Source organism: Ambystoma mexicanum, chromosome 2p (genome assembly GCF_040938575.1).
Source record: "Ambystoma mexicanum isolate Mex_15411 chromosome 2p, UKY_AmexF1_1, whole genome shotgun sequence".
NCBI classification, from domain to species: Eukaryota; Metazoa; Chordata; class Amphibia; order Caudata; family Ambystomatidae; genus Ambystoma; species Ambystoma mexicanum.
Window position 1 is genome coordinate 1,174,770,421 of NC_090923.1, and position 23,824 is coordinate 1,174,794,244.

Genomic DNA, 23,824 nt, shown 5'->3' on the forward strand with positions numbered 1-23,824 from the left:
GCACTCCGTGTGTTGTGAATCTATGTGGTTGCGGATAGTGAAGCGTGCACTGCAGATCATGAGTACAACACTTTTCTGCTGATGCGTGAGCAGAACCACTTACTGTCAGCCAAAAGCTGCTGAGGAGACATTGTGTAGCAAAACCTCACAGCTCACCCACTACTTTAGTCCGACTACAAATTAGAGGCTCTAACTTTATACAGCCTTGCTTATTTTAACAAGGAACTTGTGCTTGCGCTACTAGATCTATCCACAGCTTTCGATTTGGTGAATGATACCATACTCGCGCATATACTATGTAGCACAGCTAATGTCTCCTCCTCAGCCAGAGTGGCTGAAGTCCTTTCATGCAGATTGGAAGGCTAGGGTCTTCTTCAATGAGGCCAGGGCCGAGGAGTTCACCGTAACAGGTGGCGTTCCGCAGAGCTCTTGCGTGTCGCCAAAACACTCATCTGTTTGAACAATTGGATGAAGCAGGCATTATATATGCGAATTATGCAGACACGCAATGCCTCGTTCCTCTCACAGGGAACTATGTCATCGACTCCCTGACTCTGAACTCTATGATCAGTTCCAGTTATGGATGCGAGCAAATAAGCTTGCGCTCAATGACCCCAAAACGGACCTCGTTGTTCTGGGTACTCTAATCCACAACCGAGCCCTGAATATCGACTCAATGTGGCAGCCTGTACTATTGTGCTCAGACTACGGTTAAGACGTTAGGGGTCTTTAGATCAAGAACGCCCAAGTAAATAGTCTAGTCTCCAACAATTCCTACCACCTGAAATTTCTTGCGCAGCTCCGCCCCTTTCTGAATACTACCAACTGCGCTACCATCACATGGGCTATTATAGGAGCAAAATGGACTATTGTTCCAGTCTGTTGCTTGGTATTGCCAAAGGTGATGTCACCCACCTTCATATTATTCAAAACAATGCAGTTCGCATAGTGGAGGGATTGCGAAAATCGAACCATGTGGCAGCCAGGAAAGCCACAGACTGGCTCCCAGTTTGTAGAAGGATCATCTTTCGTGTGCACAGCATTATGCATACATTTTTGATCAGGCAGGGCCCACGTACTTGTTCAGCTGCATCTCAAGGCTGCCTCTCCGAAGAGCCCCAAGGTCAAATAATGCCGGTCTCTTGGAAAGTCCCCATTCTAGACTTGTGTGACACCATTGGGTGTCTCTCCCCAAGGACCCCTCAACCAGGTGATCCTCCCGCACTTGTCCATCCCCAGGTTCAGGATCCAAAGGTGATGGCCATGCCCTGGCCACCTGAGTAAGGGATCCCCAGGGTCTGGGCAGTGAAACACCCTCTGGTTTTTCACAGTACCCAACAGAAATCAAGGTAGACACAGGGTTCTGCTCCATGAGGTCTTTTATCCTCAAAGTTCTCCAAAGAATTCCACCAAATCATGTTCCAGATAAGGGTTCATTTTTCTCAATGGCATTAATGACGGTCCAGAAAGGGTCCCCTTTTCCCTGCCACTATTGCTAGCATAGTTTCCTTGTCTCTTTGGAGAAGCAAGTGGCGATGCTGGCGTGACCATTTCTAATATTTGTGTCACTCTTTATTGATCTGCCCTTGTTTTATGTAACAAATCAAGGCTACCCCACTTGATATTTTTTACCCCTTTTCTCAAATTCTTTATATGGACATGCTCATCGAACAAATGTGGGTGTTTTTTGGTTTTCCCCCCCAATTTCGTAAAATGACATGTTTATACTAAGAATATTTTGTACGAATAAGTGAAATGATGTACTGAAAGTGTCCCAATTTCCATTCCAGTAAGTATATTACTTACTGGCCTGTTTTGGGCGATTCTTCTACCCTGCTCCCCTTCCAGCCTACTTCTGCAGGAGTCTGTCCTGATACATACTGGTTTCACCATCACCGTCTTGTGGCCAATACTGGATTTGACTTTTATGGACTTCATTGATTCACGGTGCATCATCCTTTCTCATGATGGCCCTGAATCATGCTGTTCCCATCTTCATCTTGTATCCAGGCTTGCAACATTATGTGTTACTACCGACTTCTGCAATTGTATTCGCTCTCCCCTCTTGCTTCCACACTTTTTGACTGCTTACTCTGTTCTCTCCTCCTCTCCCTTTTCCCCATCTCCTCCCCTTACTTTCTTATATGCACTTACTCTATCAGAATTGTCCCTGGACCTAGTATGATAGCAACCTCGTCTGTCTCCTCCCCCCTCCCCTTACTTGTTCCAACAGTATCTGAAATGTCGTCAGACCTAGTACGATAGTCGCTTGTTTTGTTCCTCCCCACCCTTTCTTCATCCCTCTCACTCACCTTTTGTTTTCTCCAGCTCTACCAGAAATGTCAGTTGCCTGTCTGTTTCCATTTCCTTCCCACTCCCCCCCTCCCTTCCTTATCTATGTCTTAGCTCATGCACTATCTGAAATGTCGTCAGGCAGAGTACGATAGTTAATTTCACATCCTTACTGTTCATGGCCTGTAAGAATGTAATTGCATTTTCCCTTGTTGCCTCCCTTGCCTTGCAACGCTTTGGAATACATTGTGTATAGGCGCTATATAAATAAACAATCATATCATGTCATTCGCTCCTTGAACTTTCACATTGTCATTCCACTTCACACAATTTGTTTCTAGTTCAGTCGGTTCCACGTTCGTATCACACTTAATATAATGTCAATGTAATTCTGTTATGGTCACTTAAAGTAGTGTCCAGCACGCTAAAGGTTTGACACTTGTTATATAGCCCCATCGTGACAAACATGTTCTCTAAAGTGGAGGTTGATTCTCCTCTAGGTTATGTGCTTTGCCTCAGGATATCTCCAGTTATATTCCAGTTTAACATGTGCATGCCCCATAGTCTGAAGTGTGAAGATTCCCAAAGTGATCCATTAGGGATAGAGCTATAGGGCCATTGATGGGTTCTGACTCCCTCCAATGAATAATTAACCTGTGGGAAAGAGTTAAGCTCCCCCGCCACGATGATTCCTAGCATTTCCCCTTGATTGCCATTCCATAAGTAAAGTGGAGATTTTGTCCAGGAAGATATTAAGGTCACTGTGCCCTCAACGCCATTAAATGTTGAGAATAAGAATCTCCTCAATTGAATTTTGACACTCCAGGGAAAAGATAGCTACTGCACGCCGCCAAATGCTACATTGGTTGACTATCTTCATACCTGCATCATTCCTAACTGTAGTGATTAATCCTCCCGATGGGCACCCCTTCGGGTCTTGCACAGCTGGTTGTAAGACAACATGATAGCCATTTAAATATGGACTTGAAGTTAGCCTGCAAGATTAGATCAAGTAGGTTTTCAAAAAGAAACAAGTTCACGTTATTCAACAATTGCGTGTGCCCACATGCATTCCAGGAGACAATGCATCTGTTCACAATTACTAAAGCTGACTTTTAATCTCACAGGGTCTGAATTGGTAACCTTCAGAGCAGCAGAGAGCCATGACCAATCAGGGTCTTCAGTCCAATTGGCCTTTCAAGAGTTGGAAAACCTGACTGCCCGTGCTCTGTCCCGACAGCCCCCAATTGAGATGATTAAATCCTCCATATGCTGTGGGATGAAAGGAGCCATGTTATTAGTGTAATTTAAACATTTAGATGACAGTGCATCATACGGAACAGGATCATAGGCTAATTGTCTGTTTCCTTGATTTTAACGTCATAGACTATCTTTGATTGAATGTCCAAAGTTAGTCAGTTCTGGCAGGGTCAAATGCCACATGAATGGGAAGAAATAAGCCTGAGAATGGGAATTTCAAAGAATATGCCAGTATATTTGATCTATTCAGAACTATTGAATGATCCCCTTAAATAAATGTTCCAAAAGGAAGCTTCGGATGCGCAAAGGAGAGCTGGTTCTAGCCTTACCATTACGCGTCACTGTGGCAAAAAGACTCTTACTTCAGATGGCTGAGTAGGAGCCTTGAATTTGATTTTTATCAACTTGACCCCTCCCCCCAAGCCAAGGTTCCTACTTTACCAGTGAACGTACTAGTTTGTAGAATATCTGTGTTAAAAGGACAGAGTTCACAGGTGTTAAAGCAGGATTGCTCTTCCATAAAAGCAGTTAGCACACAGGGAGTCTGCTATAGGTGGAGTTAGTAGCTCTACATTGGCCATTTGTTCATCCTTAGTAGTTTTTTTTTCTTTTTCTCTTTGGTGTAGGCTTCTCTTTATCCGTAACCACATTTGTTATTTCCGCCGTCTGTGCTATAAAAAGTGCCTCTGTCCTTTAAATTACGTTAAAACATCCTAGACAATTTCTTATTGGCTCGGTTTACTTTTAGATTTTTTTTTTTTTTTTTTAAGGCAACTTCACAGATTTTAGAGAGCAGCAATTATTCTTTTTGAAATCCTTAATCACAGTTTGACTTGGAGGCAGATTATCATTGGGTGATAGATCAGCAATAGATTCAACACCCAAATTTATGGCTGCCGAGGTTGGAGTGGCATCTATCATCGCAGCTGGAAGGGCAAAATCAGTCAGTCGCTCAAATGCTGCAAAATGTTGTGTAGTCTGCAGATATGGTTTAGTTCTTAGGTCTTTGCCAGCATATCTAGTCTGGATTTAATAGGAGTTTAAAAGTAGTGTGCATTTTGACCTTTGCACTAAGGTCAGAGGTTTACAAAGCAGATTAAAACTAAATGTAAGGCTGTCAGAGATGTGGGCCCAGAATCCTCAGTTTTATTATGATCATATGTGGTCCTAAAATCCCTGAAGCAATTTGTTAAGGCAGATGGTATAGAAGGTGATTTAGATAGATAGGATTCAAAGTCTGTAAAAATAGGAGGAGCGTTTCTTGCAAATCCAATGTATTAGGGTTCATTTAGGTTGCTACACCCTTTGCTCTGCAAGAAGCAATGAGTCATGACTGACCCAAACCTGTGCACTTACAAGATATCGGTTAGACACCACAACAACGTTGTTACCAGAGTTGCCAGACTGTGTGGTTACCTCAAGACCTTGATTCATAGTTGGAAAAAAGCTTATGAACTGGTTACCCTTGCAGACAGTTGAAGAAAACCCCACCGAAGTATTACTGTGGATGATGGCAGGGGGGGTAACAATCAAAAGCTCCATAGTCGCTGTTGACATCACCATCAAGGCACTGTTTGAGTTTCTTGTTTTACTAGGAGTTACTTGGTGTGTAGTTCATACATCATAGAGCAAGATAGACAAGTAGGTAAAGACCTCCCAAGATTGGTGACTTCTGCATCCGATTTCGTCCAACCTCCGTCCAACTGCACTCTTGACATACTCTGCGCTGTTATGCGGTTCTTCAAGTTGTTGTGTGTCATTCCAATTGTGCCCCTCCAATTGCGCTCCTAGGGAAACGGTGCATTTTGCCAAAATGGTCCTGCAGATCAACTGCGCTCTCAGCTTTTTATATCCCTTCCCAGCCGGAAGCTTCCCTCTGCTCCCCTTTAGCTACATGAGTCAGCTGATACCCTGGGCCAATCTACTCTAAACTTCACCCCTTGTGGTCTTGGATTTCCCCAGGAAGCCTTCCAAATTGCCCTTAACCTGCTTCCTTTTCGGTTTCCATTTCCTTCCACCTTGCCATGTGGTCACTGTGATAGTTTGTTCTTTAGCAACTGGATACAGGAGGGAGACAATGTCCACCACAGCTGGGAGGAGGGTTCACTTATCTCCCATAGAGCGGTCTCGCTCGCTGGTTCAGCCCTGCTGCTCCCCTGTAACATGCCTGCGCAGTCTGCAGTAGGCGTTTGGTATCCCATGTAGCTCCTGAATGGGGAAGCCCATTCAATTCCCATTTGGATAACCAGTCTGTTCCTCTAGTTCCAGGACAGATCTGATCATCTGTTGGGCACAGGTGCATTGTGGTACTTCTAGTTGTTTGGATAGTGATGCCTTCCAGGATTCATTATCCATCCCATGGATCAGAGTCTGGTGCTTGCTGGTAATTTAGGTCTCCTGGGAGCCACCTGAAAGGGATGGCAAAGACCTGGCGAAGACAGAGGCTCATAGGCATTGGTTCTGGAAAAAAGGCACCAAGAACAATTCACAGCTACATGCAGACAGGGGAGCTGGGGACAAGGCCAGCCCCTGCACACCGCTCCCCTGCCCCACCCACAACCCCACCCCCACTTAGCTCTCCAACATCTCTGGGGTCCCTAGTCCCCTTGACAGTCAGGCCCCTGACCCCGTCACAAACAAAAATACAATTCACAAAATCTAGTTAATTTTTAGAAACAAATGAAAGCCATGCTGTGTAACAGTGCTTGGGCTCCATGCCGATTTCTTATTTTATGCAACCGCTAGTCCTCCCCTAGTTCTCATATCACTGCACATTTAGCATACAAAAAAAATGGTGCCTTCACAAACACACAAGTGTTAATATTGAGTGACGAAAAATATCAAAACCGCATGCCTTGGACCGGAGGCTTGGAGTCTGGCTGTTTAATGAAATGGGCAAGTTGGAGATCTCCCAGCTCCCGGATTCCATAGAGTTCTCTGCAGCATCGACATGGCACAAGATCAGCCACAAATAGTTGCACCCTTGGCCAAGTCCAGCTGTTAATGAAGCAGGAGGTTTGGACAGACAGGAAGACTCCCAGCTCCTGAGGCCTAGGGAGCTCTACTGCTGTTCCGACACAGAATGACGCACAGTAAGACTTACTCATGTATTCAGGATTCAACTTGTCAAATCAATATGTTCTTACCATCTCAGAACAGGTTGAAGAACGTTACACAAAAGCACCATATAATCACAAGCAGCTAGCACTAGATATTGTGATTGCAAGTAGAACTTGGTGAAGATTTTGTACGGAGACACTTTCAGACGTGGCATTGGCAACCACACTAGGAAGAGAAAATCAAGGGCTTTTTTTTTTTAAACAAATGCAGACATGATAGTGCAGACTGTTTTGAGGATTTGTAAGGTATTTATATGTGGACATATGCCTTTCGATAGAGTGCTATATTTAAAAGGGGCTGGCAGACAATGAAGAAGCATCAGTATTGTGGGTAAAGGGGGAAATATTCAGGAAGAAATGTCCGAGATGGGTGTCAAATGGTCAGAGCAACCGAGCCGATTGTGGATCATGGGGCAGCGGCAGGCCTAACCCACTACTTCAGTTTATGAACCGCTCAGCATGCCCACAAGAAGCGACCCTAACAGCAGACCTTCCTGTCCCAGGTTCTTACATGAATACTGTTCTAGGAAGATATAGGTTTTATTCGTGGACTTGAAAACTGATTCGATAGTGTTCCTTGCATCCTTGTATGGGGCAGATTTAAGAACTTCAGTGTGCCAGAGTCCCTATTGAAAGTAATTGTAAACCTCTAACAAGGCGGTTGTCTGCTGGAGTCTTTCTGGTGAGGTTACAGGCTTATTCCCCATACAAAAGGGAGTACAGCAAGGGTGCGTACTAGCACCACTTCTCTTTTGTATATTTGTAATGCTGTAATTGAGTCAATTGCCAAGGTTGCTACTGTTGCACCCATCCTAGATAATAAAATACTGATGCTCCTCTTTGCAGAGGAGTATGTCATGCACAGAGGAAGAAAGTACCAAGAGTTGTGGTCAATTTTGAAGGAACGCGTTTTCAATCAGGACTACCTGGGCATCCGATTCAAAAGTAAATGTTGGTGGAATGATCAACTGAATCAAAATCACATTTGATTCTAGGAAGGTCCTGTAATGCACTCACACATACGCATGGGAATGGTGTACTTGGTCCCTCCTTTAAGGTTTACAATCTGCAAACACGTCCAGCGGCAACGTTTGGTGCTGGAATACGAGGACTGGCGGCAATTGTTCAAAATAAATTCATGAGAAAAAAAACCTCCTCTTATCCCAGGGGCACTCCAAAGACATTACTTCCATGAGAGCTTGAAATATCAAAAATGATCTTTTGTAAAAAAAAAAAAAATACAAAAATAAGAACAGTCTATATTGGATAAGTGTTTGGTCTTCCCCATAGTTGGCTAAATTCACAGAGGCTATTCCAGATGTTCTGGCGCAAGGTGGTAGCACCAACTTAACTTTGTGCAGGCATGCGAAGACTTTGCTTACTGACCTGCACATCGGAGAACTCTGGGACAATCCATTGTGTATAAATAGTAATTCCAAGGTACAAGCCAAGAGCCTATACAATACTTCATTGTCTCATGTATACTGGCTATGTAAAACTAATACTGGTTGGTAAGCATACCTCAATTATATTCACCCAGAGTTTGCCAGATCTCTTTATATTAGGTTTAGACTCAGCATATTTCAAAAAGAGCTGGAACGCTGCGGATTCTGACATTTGTGTCTCATGTATAAATATCAAATAATGTCTACAGCACTTCATGCTCTTTTGCCTAACCTACAGCGATGTGAGAACTATTTATCTAAAGCCCTTATTCATTAACCATGCTATATGAACCACAGCAGGAGCATTGACCCTATGTTCTCATGCTCAGGAAGACATGCTCAACATGGAAGACAAACAGTGAGACATTTAGGGAACTACTGTGCAAGCTAATTCTACAGCTCACAAGGCTCAGGACATGCGGCCCTGCTTGCAACTTCCATCTGGCTAAAGCCACCTCACCTAGGAAAGCGGCAGTCTAAAACACGCTTCTATATGCCAAAAGGGAAACAAGTCCTAGGCGAGAACTGCAGAAGTAAGTTCTGCTAGGTACTAAGCAGTAAAGCCTTGGAGGTTGGGACATGCACATCAGAACATAGGGCTCACACACAAAGGGCATTGTTAAACTTGGCAATTCGCATTGGCTGAGGATTACTATAATAATGCAGTGTTAAAAGGCTGCTCAAATTTCAAAATCCCAGTTTTCCTCTACACTTGGTTTACTATTCCGGCAATGCCTCAAGAGAAAGCGCACTCCGTGTGTTGTGAATCTATGTGGTTGCGGATAGTGAAGCGTGCACTGCAGATCATGAGTACAACACTTTTCTGCTGATGCGTGAGCAGAACCACTTACTGTCAGCCAAAAGCTGCTGAGGAGACATTGTGTAGCAAAACCTCACAGCTCACCCACTACTTTAGTCCGACTACAAATTAGAGGCTCTAACTTTATACAGCCTTGCTTATTTTAACAAGGAACTTGTGCTTGCGCTACTAGATCTATCCACAGCTTTCGATTTGGTGAATGATACCATACTCGCGCATATACTATGTAGCACAGCTAATGTCTCCTCCTCAGCCAGAGTGGCTGAAGTCCTTTCATGCAGATTGGAAGGCTAGGGTCTTCTTCAATGAGGCCAGGGCCGAGGAGTTCACCGTAACAGGTGGCGTTCCGCAGAGCTCTTGCGTGTCGCCAAAACACTCATCTGTTTGAACAATTGGATGAAGCAGGCATTATATATGCGAATTATGCAGACACGCAATGCCTCGTTCCTCTCACAGGGAACTATGTCATCGACTCCCTGACTCTGAACTCTATGATCAGTTCCAGTTATGGATGCGAGCAAATAAGCTTGCGCTCAATGACCCCAAAACGGACCTCGTTGTTCTGGGTACTCTAATCCACAACCGAGCCCTGAATATCGACTCAATGTGGCAGCCTGTACTATTGTGCTCAGACTACGGTTAAGACGTTAGGGGTCTTTAGATCAAGAACGCCCAAGTAAATAGTCTAGTCTCCAACAATTCCTACCACCTGAAATTTCTTGCGCAGCTCCGCCCCTTTCTGAATACTACCAACTGCGCTACCATCACATGGGCTATTATAGGAGCAAAATGGACTATTGTTCCAGTCTGTTGCTTGGTATTGCCAAAGGTGATGTCACCCACCTTCATATTATTCAAAACAATGCAGTTCGCATAGTGGAGGGATTGCGAAAATCGAACCATGTGGCAGCCAGGAAAGCCACAGACTGGCTCCCAGTTTGTAGAAGGATCATCTTTCGTGTGCACAGCATTATGCATACATTTTTGATCAGGCAGGGCCCACGTACTTGTTCAGCTGCATCTCAAGGCTGCCTCTCCGAAGAGCCCCAAGGTCAAATAATGCCGGTCTCTTGGAAAGTCCCCATTCTAGACTTGTGTGGCTCAGGGATCTTTTTCACATACAGCGCTTACAAATTGGAATGCACTACCACCTGACCCGAGAACATGCACCTCACTATCCACGTTTAAGCAAGGGTTAAACAGTCCCGTTCTCTTAAAACTTGTGCCATCTGACCTCTACACAATTGCCATTTGCTCTTCTCGATTGTCGTGTCTTGTCTTGTCTAAGTGCTACTATGCCTCCGGGCTTTGTCTTTGCGCTATACAAATAAAATAAATAGTGGCCAATTATCAACAGGGCCCTCAAAATTGGTAGAAGCTAAGAGAAGAGCGGAAAACACATGGCAAGGAACAGACAAGTAATCATTCCTCTTCACGGACACAGGGAATGATCAAACAGCAATTTTTCTTTCTCCAAAAGCTTTCATTTAACATACTGTGGGAAATGGCATGTACAAATAACCATACAACATATATGTTAGTACGGAATATACAAAGCACACCATTCCATATAGCATCCAGCAACCACCCCCCTTCCAAGGACCTCCCTCTCCCCCGCCTGAACCCTCCAACTCCAGATCTTTGCCTCCTCCCCTCAATGAAAATATTACAGTAATGAAAATTGTCGAATAAGCAGAGGTTTCCCAATGGTGGCCGGGTATTTCTCTGCATAATCAATAAAAGGCTTCCAAACAGCTAGATACTTGCCCTCTCACAGGGTGGTGATTTTATCTGCCACCAGAATGTCCCATATTTTTCCCCACCACATCTGGGCCATCAGACCTTCAAAAGTCTTCCAATTTCCGGCAATGGTCAGCTTAACTGCTAGGAGAAAGTGCACAGAGTAGCCATGGGCCCAGATAAGAGGAATGCCCCATCACCTGTATCCCCCCAGCAACACCACCCGGGTGTCCGTTGGTAGTGACAACACCTCCTTCCAAAAAAGATTTGCTTAGCCACACGTCCATACCATATGCAAGAAAGAACCCACGTCGTTACACCCCTGCCAGCAATAAGCTGAATACTCAGCTGCCATGTGGTGCAATCCCTCAGGTGTAAGGTACCATTTGTAGGCGCTCTCCGTATCGGTTACACATTTAGATTACTTGTGCATCCGAGCCCATATGCGCAGCTACGCTCCATCCTCCATTAAACCCCCCTCCCCCCCAAATCCTCCTCCCATCTACGCATTTAGGGCAGATGCATTATTGATTCCCCGGTGTCCAGTAACTTTTAGGGTTCTATGTGATTTTACAAGAGTTCTCTCGCAATAGATTTTCTTTTAACGGTTGATTTTGCTGCAAATATATGAAGCGGACACTCTGCCTGCAGTCTCCCCTGTATTCACTCTACATCAATTACTAGCCTAAACCCACCCTCCGCCCAGATATATTTGTGGCAAAATCAGTTACAGAATAAATTTGATTAAATCTGCTGTAACGAAATCTGCTGCGGCAAAACCTCCCATTCCCAACCTGTGTACATGTGAGCGACTTGGCACCTGGAGATCCCCCGCTGAATTGATCATTCAAGTGAGTTCAATGGCCTGGTGCCCCTCCCGCCCTCATTTCGTGGGACGGTAAGAAGCCCAGTGACACAACTGAACATAGTGAAACCGCTCAGATTCAGGTACAGCGAAAACAACCTTACACTCATGAAAGGTTAGTGGAGGTCTCGCTGTATAGCCGCTGTAACCTTTCCAGCCCTCCAGTGGTCCAAGCCTCACACCTTCCCTTTTCACACCCTGGTTGGAAACCTGGGTTATTCCAGATGGGTGCGAGTGGTCCTATTCGCTGTATTGTACCCAATCGGTGAAGCGCCCTCCCCATGTAGTACAATGTATTTCTAGTAGCTTTTAGTCATGGGAACCCACCCGCTTCTTCAAGGTTGCCCTTTTGCACATAAGGAAGCCAAGCCTGCGCCACTGCCGAGTGGGCCAGTGCAATCAATTTCCACTTAGGCCTTGATTCATTACCACCACAGATCACCACATTTGAAATCTGAGCAGCTAAATTATAATGAAATACATCAGGAACCCCAGTACCCCAACCCTCAATGGCTTTAGCAGTACTCTCTTGGAGATCCTCGCCCATTTATTTCCCCATATGAATTTGAAAATCTTCCCCTGTAGTGCACGCAGCTCCGAGTCTGGGATCTTAACAGGTAATGCTAGACAAACAGAGCAGCCTGGGGATCAAATTATTTTATATCGCAGCAATTCTGCCGAACCAGGACATTTCCTGCTCTCCTCATCCAACTAAATCCTCGGACAGCTACTTGAACAGAGGGGTGCAGGGGGAGTTCAACAAAAAACCTCTGTGGCCCTACTTGGAATCTGCACACCCAAATATGGAATGGCTTCCTGGTTCCATTTTATTGGATTTAATTTAGGGTATATAAGGAACACATTTGAATTATTTTGGCGAAAAAAAAAAAAAAAAAAAATACACTATGGCTCGATTAATTAGAAAAAGCAATTTTTATTTTAGAAAAAAGACATGCTCATAAAAACTGTTTAAAAATATACACACACTAAGAGCAGGTTTTTTGACAAGACGATTAAGCATAGCACTTAAACATCACACATTCAAACTTGAAACAAACAACAACATTTAACATACAAACATTAGTGTAAAATTCATTTGTTGCATTTTATATTTGACCCAACATGTTTGTCCAGTGACTCAATTGTTTGACATTCATCAGACGTAGCTCTTCTCAAAGTTATACAAACAACCGTCCCCTCTAGTCCCGGTGGGAGTAGATCTTGACTTATCTTTAATGAAATCTATAAAAACATATAGCCATATTAGAGATAGTGTGTACACCAATTTTTCATAAATTATTCTACTGACGATGTAATACATCAACATTATCACAAAAGAGGGCATCCTTAATTAATAAAGCACCTCACATACAAGCCCCATTCCGGGACAAACTAGCACCACGACGTCTGCGAAGGATATATACCTTGAAATCAACGTATTTCCAGGTTCCAATGTAAACCTGCTCACCTGGAAATACACTGAATTATTTCGTTGCACTAGTAAGTCGATAGGAGTTGTTTGGCACACGCTGTTAAGCACGGCTTTGGTGTGGTGGCAGGTCTCGTATTGATAGATTCTCAGGGCTAGCTGGTACTTTGGAAACGTATCTGGCAATGTAACGTAATGACCAACACACGGGGATTGTTTCTCTTCGGGTGGATCTACATCACATGATTAACAGACTACAATATGGTGAATGTTTCTTTTCGGTGTACCGACGCCATACAAGAACCGTTTGACGTTTTGGGTGTGCATTTAAAAGCGCACTCTTTGGTTCTTTTACCAATAGAGTTTTTCATCCGTTTAATAGATCGTACGTGGAACGAGAAAAGAAAGGATACAGTACCCTGGTTGAATTCGGGAGAGACTTGGGACAGACACCCATAACTAACTATTGATATATCCAGACAGTTCTTCACACTAATATATTATATTTCATGAAGGGTCTGGTTCCTTGAAACATGGTCTTCTAGCTTGTAAATACAAGTGTGTGACAGTGTGTTTTGCTAGTTTTTCTTCTATAGTGTGTTTACCGAATACCCATTTAAAGGGAGTAACGAAAAGGCGGCTTAAATACGGCTGGTCATGTTGGTGGATATGTTTACAATGGAACCTGAAAATACGTTTATTTCAAGGTATATATCCTTAGCAGACATCATGGTGCTAGTTTGTCCCCGAATGGGGCTTGTATGTGAGGTGCTTTATTAATTAAGGATGCCCTCTATTGCGATAATGTATTACAGCGTCAGTATTAATTTATGAAAAATTGGTGTACACACCATCTATAATATGGCTTTATGTTTTTATAGATTTCATTAAAGATCAAGTCAAGATCTACCCCCACCAGGACTGATGAATGTCAGACACTTATGAGTCACTGGACAGAAACATGTTGGGTCAAATATAAAATGCAACAAATGAATTTTACACTAATGTTTGTATGTTAAACGTTGTTGTTTCAATTTTGAATGTGTGATGTTTGTTTTACTTTACATTTAAGTGCTATGCTTAATCGTCTTGTTAAAAAACCTGATCTTACTCTGTGTATATTTTTTAACAGTTTTTATGAGAATGAGGTCTTTTCTAAAATAAAAATTGCTTTTTCTAATTAAGCCATAGTGCGATATCACTTTTTTTCGCCAAAATAATAATTAAAATGTGTTTTCTTTATATACCCTAAAGTATGGTCATGGTGTCCCCAGACAGTGGAAAATAGGTTTGTGCAATAGACCTTTCTTGTGGGGTCCTTTGTGTTGTGTTTACCTTATATGTACCGCTTGTCCATTTTATCGGAGCCAGTGCACTGAACGGAGCCTTAGCTGGAGGCCGCACAGAGACATCCAGCCCGTATGATTGTAATAATTGACTTTAAAGCCAGAGACCTGCCTAAAGTCTGCTAGCTCCTGCAGCCCCATTGTCAAGGAGGCACAAGTCAAATCTTGTACTCTGCCTCACCCCACCTTTATCCCTGCTATTGCCACATTATGCGACATGCAAGCGACTCCACAGTCAACGCGAACACCAGTGGCGATAGTGGGCACCCCTGTCTGTACTACCTGCTTATCGACAGGTTGGGAGAGCATCGCCCTTTGATTCTGAAGGAGGTAGATTGTTCCCGATAAATGGCCATGACAAATGTGGTGAACCTAGGGCCAAAGCCAAACGCTACAAGAGTGTGCCGGATATACGCCTAATCCACTCAGTCGAATGCCTTAAGGGTGTCCAATGCCGCTATCCCTACATCTACTCTCGATGTCTGCCCCACCTCAAGTGGGCTCAGAATATGCCCCACAAAGACGCTTGATCTGAAAGAGACCTTGTACCTACGTCCACGCCCCTTACACAAGGATATATCGCACTAGGGAACAGCAATCGATCATATCTGGAGAAGCCCCCCTTTACAATTGAATGGAAGGAGACATCTCGATCATCCCCATGAAACAGACGCCGTGCCTCCACCAACCTCAGTTCTCAAAGTAGCAACGCAAAGGAACTCAGGTTTAAAGTCTAGTCTAGAAGCAAACAGATTTATCCAACAGAGGGTTAGGCAACAGGTTAAAGTCTCGCCCCCCCCACACCCCTCAAATCATCATTTTACCCTCTTGCGAAGGCTAGTGTATGAGACAGGAAACCCTCCAGAAACTCATCCTGCTCCACATTTGGAGCATATAGAGATATCAGAGTGAACATTGGCTCTCAGATGAAGCCTTTGAGAAACACATATCCCCAGGGGGTGGCAAAACCTTAACCCTCGTCATTGGGATCTGTTCACACAGCAGTATTGCCACTCCCTGCTTTTTCTCCCTACCCGAGTCAAAGAACTGGCTTGGGAATGCTTTCGTACGCAACCACTTTTCATCCTGAACAAGCATGCAAGTTTCCTGCAGAAATACTATGGACTGACATTTTGCTTAATTTCCAGAAAACCAACTACCCCTTCACTGGGTAGTTCAACCCCTGAACATTCCAGGTTCCCAGCTGAATATGATCCTCCTCCTCTACTTAAGACTGATCCTCAGACATTGCTCCCAATCTACTTAGCTTGGCCCCACCAAAGGTCCTCCCACGCAAAAACGCCCCCATAAATGCTGCACATGCACAGACATCTCCACTGTAACCAATTGCAACGTAACCCCCACAAACCACCCCTTCCCACCTACGTCTCCCCATACAACCAATAAAACATTTTCAACAGATTCTCCCCCCAGATACATGGTACGGGAACCAGACTTGGCAGGAACCAAAACATGCCTTCAACCAGCACTCCCTCTCCCCATCGTAACCCAACACAGCTCAGTCATTTCGCCCCACACTACCCTCTGACATGCTATAGGAGCAAGAAGAACACAACCTAGCAGATCACATCATATATCCCCCAGCACCCTTACCTTTTAACCATTCTCAAGTTTCCGGATCGGACCCTTTACTTTCCTCCCCCTACCCACATTCATCCATTTTTGCAAGGGCTGGGCTCGACCCCTCCGTTTCAGCGCCTCCCCACCCACCGCCTCCCCTCAACAAGCTCTCCCCTTCCTTCCGAGTATGAACAACCCATTGCTTCCTTTGATACGAAAAGCTGAGCGCGGTTGGGAACCACCCCCCCCTCCCCATCTGTAGTTCACTTCCTTGATCCGCAGCCAGTCAATGGCTGCAGCTCTCAGTTTCTCTAGAGTGGAAAAAGCAAAGTCTTGATACAAGGAAAGGGACATATTAGGAAAGGTGATTGTTGGATATTATCAAGCAGCAGCCATTATTCGCTCCTTCAGCTTAAAGAAATGTACTCAGGACAACACATACGGAAGCTTGTACTGGGGCAGGGAGTTCAGGCCCTAGTCAGATGAGTCCTATCCAGTTCAATGGCAAAGTCATATGAAAGGTCCAAGATGGAATGAAGAGGCCCACCACAAAGTCTGGAATTTCATCATCCCGCACAGCTGAAGAGATACCACAGATGCAAATGCTGTTCCTGTGGGAGCGATTTTAACCATCTTCTTGTTTATCCTCCAGGGCTTTGCAACGCACTTCTAAAGCTTCTATTTTATTGGAGCATTTTCCCACCTTGTATGACTGCTCACATAATGCATCTTCCATTTCGGAGACTCTCTGCCCCGTTTCTGACACTTGTCCAGCGCCAGGTGTCAGTCTAGAAATATGGATACCTCTACTTTGTGACCGCAAACGCATTTTGGTGGCCGTGGGCCAACCGTCTCATGCACGATATGACAAAATATAGGTTTTTGAGTTTGCCAATGAACGGCCATTTTGATGTAACAAGAATCGCCATTTTGTTTTTCAACCATTGCTCATTGCTTTCTGTTCCTATTGCTTTGCAGCATATTTTCCGCTTACACTGCTCGACTGTAAAACATTGTTGTCTGTATGTGAAAAGGACAAGGCCGCGAGGATAACAAGAGTTTGCTGAAACACAAACGTAGGCAGCGCCAGGAAGAATGCCCGGCTTCCTCCCGAATGTAGCATTGAAGCAGAGCTGCAGGGCATTTAATCATTTCACAGCTGCCAGCCAGTCTCGTTATATGGTAGAATATGTTAGAATAATACTGCTAAAGGCTTGAATTATGCTTTTCTTACGGCCCCCCTTTGCTGAGCCCGCTAGAGCGTGTTGTCTCCCAGGACGCGAATAGCACCTGATAGATAGCAAGGTCCGGAATGCAACTCCCCCCCGCCCCCGTATGTAGCTCGCGTCCCAAGAACAGAAGCAATGTGTTCTATTCAACAACTGAAACATGCCTTCGCACTCACAAATTGCAAATTGTTACTAGAATAGATGTTTGAAGGTGTCATAGTAGTCGGAGATGTCCATCATCACACCAAGTTCAAAGAAACCCAATAAGGGGGGTGTTAAACATATCATAGCTGATTGTTTGATATGCATTTTGTATATATGTAACTGATGTATGTAATTCACTCTCTTGCATCCCTCGAGGTCTAGAGATACACGTCGCGGGGCGTGAGACCGAGTTTGGCCAACTGAGACTTTTGCTTTGCAATAAACCCTAGCTTTGGGAATACAACCTTGTGTCTGGCGTATCTATCGTGTGTGGTGACTCGCCTTGTTTCCATAGATGTCAGGGTCCCCTAGGGGCCCCTTTCACAGGGTCTTATGAGAAGGCCCCTCTGCGTTTTTATGAATTTTCTTCCTGATTTCTGGTGTACATCAGAATGAGCAGAGTCAAAAGCGGGTCAGCGGTATGAACCGTCGGGCCATCACCACCTCACTGCGTTGATCAGCTGGTTGCAGGATTGTGAATATGAAGCTCCCCAATTCAGGTGTCTTCGCCATGGTATAGGCTGAAGCCAGGTGCAAGTATGGGTGCTTTCACAATCTTCATGCACTATGCTCCAATCACTGTCACGCTGTTTTACGGTTCCCCTTCCAGGACACCCCACTCCAGTTCACACAATGCCTCAGCCGTTAACAGTTGTGCCACAAATGCTGTGACGGTTAGCCTATCTAGTACACTTAGGAGAACTGGGAGGGTTGTCATGTATGGCTCTTAGAGGTATTGCATGGCCATTCATGTACTACACAGTGATTTGTCTCGGGTCCCCACTGCCAGCAACAGTATCAGGCAGCGTCAGGCACAGCAGCTTCCCAACAGTCCCTCACCCCGTGGTGGTAGCTCACCAGCATGTTCTTTAACCCACTGAAGCAGACCTCCACTTTGCCCGAGTGATAATCTCCTTGGGCTCCATCACCTGCCTCCCGCTATCAGCTGCACGCTCCATTTCTTGCCGCTCTCTCCCAGGCTTGCTCAGGGCAGGGGTGCCTGCTTCACAGCTGTTATTTCCACGGCACCTGCAAAAGCTTATGTGGAGCAGAGGTCTTAGGCACACCACCACCCCGTGCAGCCTCCGCTCAAGTTGAACAGGCTTGTACAGCAGCAAGTGACCACAGAGCCACTCGTGCTATGCTCCTCATAGCCAAGCTGGCCAGCCCCTGTCAAAGCCCACCAGGACTCGCCAACACATGTGCAAAGTTGCGCACTGTGTACCCACATTCCATCCACCTCCCCGAGCTACACCGGTTACTCGCAGCCGCCACTGTATGGTCTACATCAGCTGGCGCCATCTTTAGAGCTCCCGGATCTGTCCTCCAGGGCACCCCTTCTGCGGGCACCCCAAACATCAGAGGAATGCCCGTGGGCTCTTCTGCTGCTCACACGGCCTGTTCACACTGTGGGCATCGGGTCGGGCCACTGGGAGAGGGGTATGTTGCTCCATTTGCCCTCACTTCGACCGGAGACTCTTAGGAGCCATCTTCCTCGATGACTACTATTACACATTAACCCCAATCAGGACTAGAAACAGCTCAAGGCTCTGCCATCAACAGCTCAGGCCAGGTTCTGGTTCACAGAGGAGGGGTAGCGTGCATGATAAGGATAAAAGGAGGAGGAAATGCTGAACTAGAGACTTTAAGCTGGGAAAAAACTGAGCAGAGCCTTTCCTCACTGGTGAAAAAGTTCCCAGTGTGCACTGTGAAAAAAGCATGTTGCATGCAATCTAGCATGCAATGTCCATTTCATATGCTTCCATTGTGTATTAGGGAAGGCGGTGCATCATAGCTGCCCAAGGGGAAGCAGAAAAGTATGATCGGGAGAGGTGTCGCAGTGGGAGGACGGAGCTGCGAAGGACACAGCTGGGACAGCAGTGCTACATGAGAGGGGGATGGGGGGAGGGTGCATTGGCCGAGAAGGTAAGGAAATAGAGGGCCAATGGGTCAGGGAGAGTAGAAGGGAAGAGAATGTGGGGGGGCAATACACTAGATTAGGCATTGGGAGAGTTTGCTAGGGGGTGGGGGTGCTCTGGAACATGCAGGGGCACTGGGGACATCAAGAAAGTAATAGAAACAGGAGGATCAGAACACAGGGCAGACTGCTGATTTTGGGATAGAATCCACACAATGAGATGCTCAAAGGAAAGTGAGCAAAAGGTACACATAGGACAGGACTGGTGGCAAGAGTTAAATAAGGATTTGACCAAAGTAAGGAAATCTAGCGGTCTGTCTTTTCCAGGAGGGCAACCTTGGCAAGAGGGTGAGAAAAATCAGGTGACTGAAATCGAGAAAGACTGCTGACCAGGTCGAACACTGGCTGGAGGGTGAGAATAGGGTGAAAATATGACAATCTGACCAAATATTCTAAGGAAAAGGTGAGTAATACTTGCTGGTAGGATTAAAAAGTGAACAGGGCACTACATCCTAGGACTGAGGTTGTCCAGAAGCAAATAGGACACTGCACAGAACCGTGACTTCTTCAGGAATTTCAGCTAGGGACTCCTGGGATAAATGCACATTCCCATAGTTCGGCCCATGAAACACTGTGCTAAATCAGCCTGACAACTTCACCACAGAGTGATTACTTCACCAGAGTGCGATTTCTAACGATTCATGATTTCCTACGATTCATATTTTAATGCTCCTAGAAACTAAATGCATTTAAACCAAGCCCTTCCCCATTGAGGAGAGCTCTATAGCGCAATGATAGTACAACTGAATTGAGACCTCCATCACTCTTAAGCCAGAAACCCTTCCTTTTTACAATTCACCACATCCAGCCACTCTAGATTCTTCCCAGATAGGAATGTGCCATTTGGTTCTGGAAAGACTAGTGTTTTGGTTGTAGTAGTTTACCCTTCTCCTATCCTGACAGTGGAATAAAGGTTTTGAATGCTACCTTCTGACTTTATTTATGACGCACTTAATACCAGAGAGTGGTTTCTAAGCGCAGGATCGAGTTTCTAAGCGCAGGATCGAGATACGAACTTGAAAGGAAGACGACGCAGTGCAACACAAGACAAACCCGTTGCCCCAAGCTATCCTTCCTCCCCTTGCATTTTTCTGTTGACACAAGGACCCAGATTGCTAGAAAGAAAATGAGTCATAATGAGATGATGGTTAAAATCCACTAGGCTAATGCCAAATTTGATGACTGGTAGGGTAATCAAATGTATGGATCGTAATAAAAAGGCTAAATGGTATGGGGAAAGAGCAAGGCCAGTAGGGTTCTGCCCTGGCTGAATACAGGCAAAGCAGGATACCATACAATGCAGACTATGTAGAATCACATTGAATCAGAGAATCTTTGAAATAAATGGCCCTTGCACAGTATTACCACTGCACACAGAATATTCTAGAACGATTTCTGGATGGCACAAAATTGATGAGACTTCGCTACAATGCAAATAGGGTTCCACACAGGCATCATAGTGAATTCAATTTCTATTGCCGTTAAAGGAATCAGCTGCATGAAAACTTTTGTAGCGGATAGACCCGGAGTATCGATTTATAAACACCTTCCGCCACTCCAGTGCAAAATATGCTAGTGGTACATAGGAGGACATGCAAGAGTGGATGCCAAGGCGAAATCCCTAGACTACTACTGGCAAGAGTCCCTCTACTTTTGTTTTTCCTGACTGGTTTACAGAATTTCCTTCCCACCCACTGCAGTCCTAAATCATAAGCCCAAACCAGGATGCACGACTAATGCACCCCCGAGACACTCTCTGCCGCTCGGAATTGGTGTGTCTCAAAGACATCACGTCCCTATGTGAGATCTTAGTTGATTCATTTGGTTTATGGCAGAAATTACCTTAAGGATGTACTAAGAGGCCATCCTCTGTAAGAAAGTCAGTAGGAGTTTTGCCTCCCTTCTTATGCTGTTGGATTTGTCAGCAGCATTCGACCTGGTGGATTCATCACATCTTAGCCACCAGGTTGGGTGAGGTTGCCAACTTCTCCCCCGAGGAGACTCAGTGGATGCCGTCTTTTCTTAGCAACCGAGAGAGTTGTGTATTCGGTCCGGAAGCAGAGGCTGCACCCATTAATGTCAGCTTTGGGGTGCCTCAGGGCTTCTGCACCGCGCCTTGCTTATATATCCTATTCACTGTTCCGTTCTTTGCAATGTTAGCATGAGGGGGGGGGGGGTTACTTTTACTACGTGGAAGATACACCGTGTACCATCCCTCTTTCTGGGATTCATGACCTGGACGAAGTATTGATACCTACCAACCTATTGAGTCATGGATGGTTCAGAACAAACTAACCTTGAACAGAGGGAAGACTGAGCTTTTAGTTGTTGGTTCGCCCAATATGCTCCAAAATTGGGTACAGCATACGAATGCTTCCATTTAGGAGATGTAAAAATCTGTCCTCTTAAGAAAGTAAAGACGTTGGGGGTTGTGCTAGACCAACATCAAACCATGAAGCCTCATATCTCTACTATTGTCTCATCATATGCCGATTATATTAGACTCCTGGCTCAACTTCGGCCCCCGATTTCGCAGGCCAATGCAGACACGATAGCAAGGGCAATAATAGCAGCCAAGATAGATTATTGCTCGAGTCTCTTGATTGGAATCAATGAGTCTATCTGTAAGAAACTTGCAGGTAATCCAAAATGGAGCAGTAAGGGTGTTATTAGGACTCTCTCGCAGAGACCATGTAACTACGACGAGACGCTCACTTCATTGGCTTCCGGTGGAATCCGGCATTTAGTTTCGAGTCCTATTTATAACCCAAAAGTGCAGGCAGCATAAGATGCCGGCATACCTGCAAACCCTACTCACCAAAAAAAAGTCATGTTAGATTGCAGAGGTCAAATAATCAGTATATGTTTTTGACTCTTAGTTGCAGAACTGAGAAGGCTCTAGAGGGAGCCTGCTATGGGATCGCTCCCAGGCTATGGAATGATCTGCCCAGGGATGTGAGAAGCATAGAATCTACGGATACGTTAGAAAAGAGGCTAAAGAATGAATTGTTTGCTTAGATCTCTTTCATGGTTTCTGATCATTGCACCGTTCTTTCCTATATTCTTGACTGAGTCAGAACTCTTAGTGTTTTTGTTGCGAGCCAGTCTGTGCTCTAAAGCCTATGGGTCAATGTGTGAGCGTTACAAATTTAATAAAGTAAAGTAAAAGGTAAAACATGTACCGCTTCCATTCACAAAAAGGGATAGAGCCCTATATGGTCATGAATTCTGTCTGCCTCGGACAAGCAATGTAGCTGGATACTTGGTGGATGGCGGGACTCCTGAGCATAAACCAAACTGAGTATTCTTCCAGGAAGTAGACCAAAAGGGTAGGAATTTGGAGACCACAAGGTGAGAGAAAGCTTGTGGGAAACCTTGCTATCTAGCTGGGAGCCAATCTCCCTTCTCTGAAAACAAAAAGAGAAACAATCCTACAGAAAATTGCAAAGAAGTCTTTCATCCCCAGTTAGGGGGAGGGGGGCTCACAAAGGCCATTGGCACCGAAATAGCCAGTCAAATATTAGTGAAAATGAAAGCAGTGAGATTGACACCATTGACGTGTAAATGTGTGCAAGTGGATTAAGCTTGTGTATCCCTGCTAGATAATCCACATGACAATTTGGAGATTATGGAATGAGATTAGAAAGGCCAGTAAACACTCTGGGGCGGTGATGCAACTGTTCTGCAAGTGGCTACTGTCGCTGCTGAAAACCTAGGACTAGAACACTGCATGCAGAGATCAATAACCATAATAACACACCAAGCCTCGTGCAGCAGTCCATTTCAATGGCAGAATGACTTCCCTATTCAAGTTAAAGGGGGACACTCAACCAGGGGTGCACGCAGTTTTTCCCCAATGCTTGATTTGGAGCCGCTATAGCCAAATGTGAGAAAGTGCTTGATGTGGGTATGGTTATTCAGAGAATATGCTCAGTGACATCTTTATACAGACAGCACCTACATGTTCTAGCTTAGGAACCCAAAGTGGTATAGTTGGTTACATTTGAATGGTATTAGGGCTGCATGTGAATTAGTCAGAAATTGGGTAAAGCCTTTAGGACACCAATACCTTATATGGGTTACAGATCACATGACAATTCATTATTCAGCAATCCATATATACACTGCCACATGGTTTAAACAGCACTACGGCTGGTGGATTCTCTCTGGCGGTAGGGTTTACTCCATCAAACAAACAATTTCATACTTTTGCAAACTTGCCATGCTTTACTCCAAAATCTGTATTTTAAAAGTGCAATGGCCCAATCCTGGCAGACATCTGGTTATTGAAGTAATCTAGGATCAGTTAGATACTCTAGCTAAGTCAATCATAAAGGGCACAGGGGTTGTGGTAGCAATTTGCAGGCATTTTATAGGAGTACATTTTTTACATATTGTACAGAGTTAGCCAGCGAATATAAAGCCACATATTCTAATTGAGTTCAATAGATATTCTCCTCCTTTTGCAAAAGATTGTACCATTGTAGTCTGGAGTATAACTCACCTGGAATCAGGG

At 44.8% G+C, this 23,824-nt stretch overlaps 1 protein-coding gene across 1 annotated transcript in view; it reads right to left on the bottom strand.

Annotated features, from left to right (window-relative positions):
• Window positions 1-345: 345 nt before the first annotated feature.
• LOC138567863 (protein brambleberry-like) overlaps window positions 346-23,824 on the bottom strand; it is a 47,610-nt gene continuing 24,131 nt past the window's right edge. Inside the window, exon 5 of the mRNA XM_069646355.1 lies at window positions 346-452. Coding sequence (XP_069502456.1) covers window positions 346-452 — 107 coding nt within the window. The remainder of the gene's footprint in view (window positions 453-23,824) is intronic.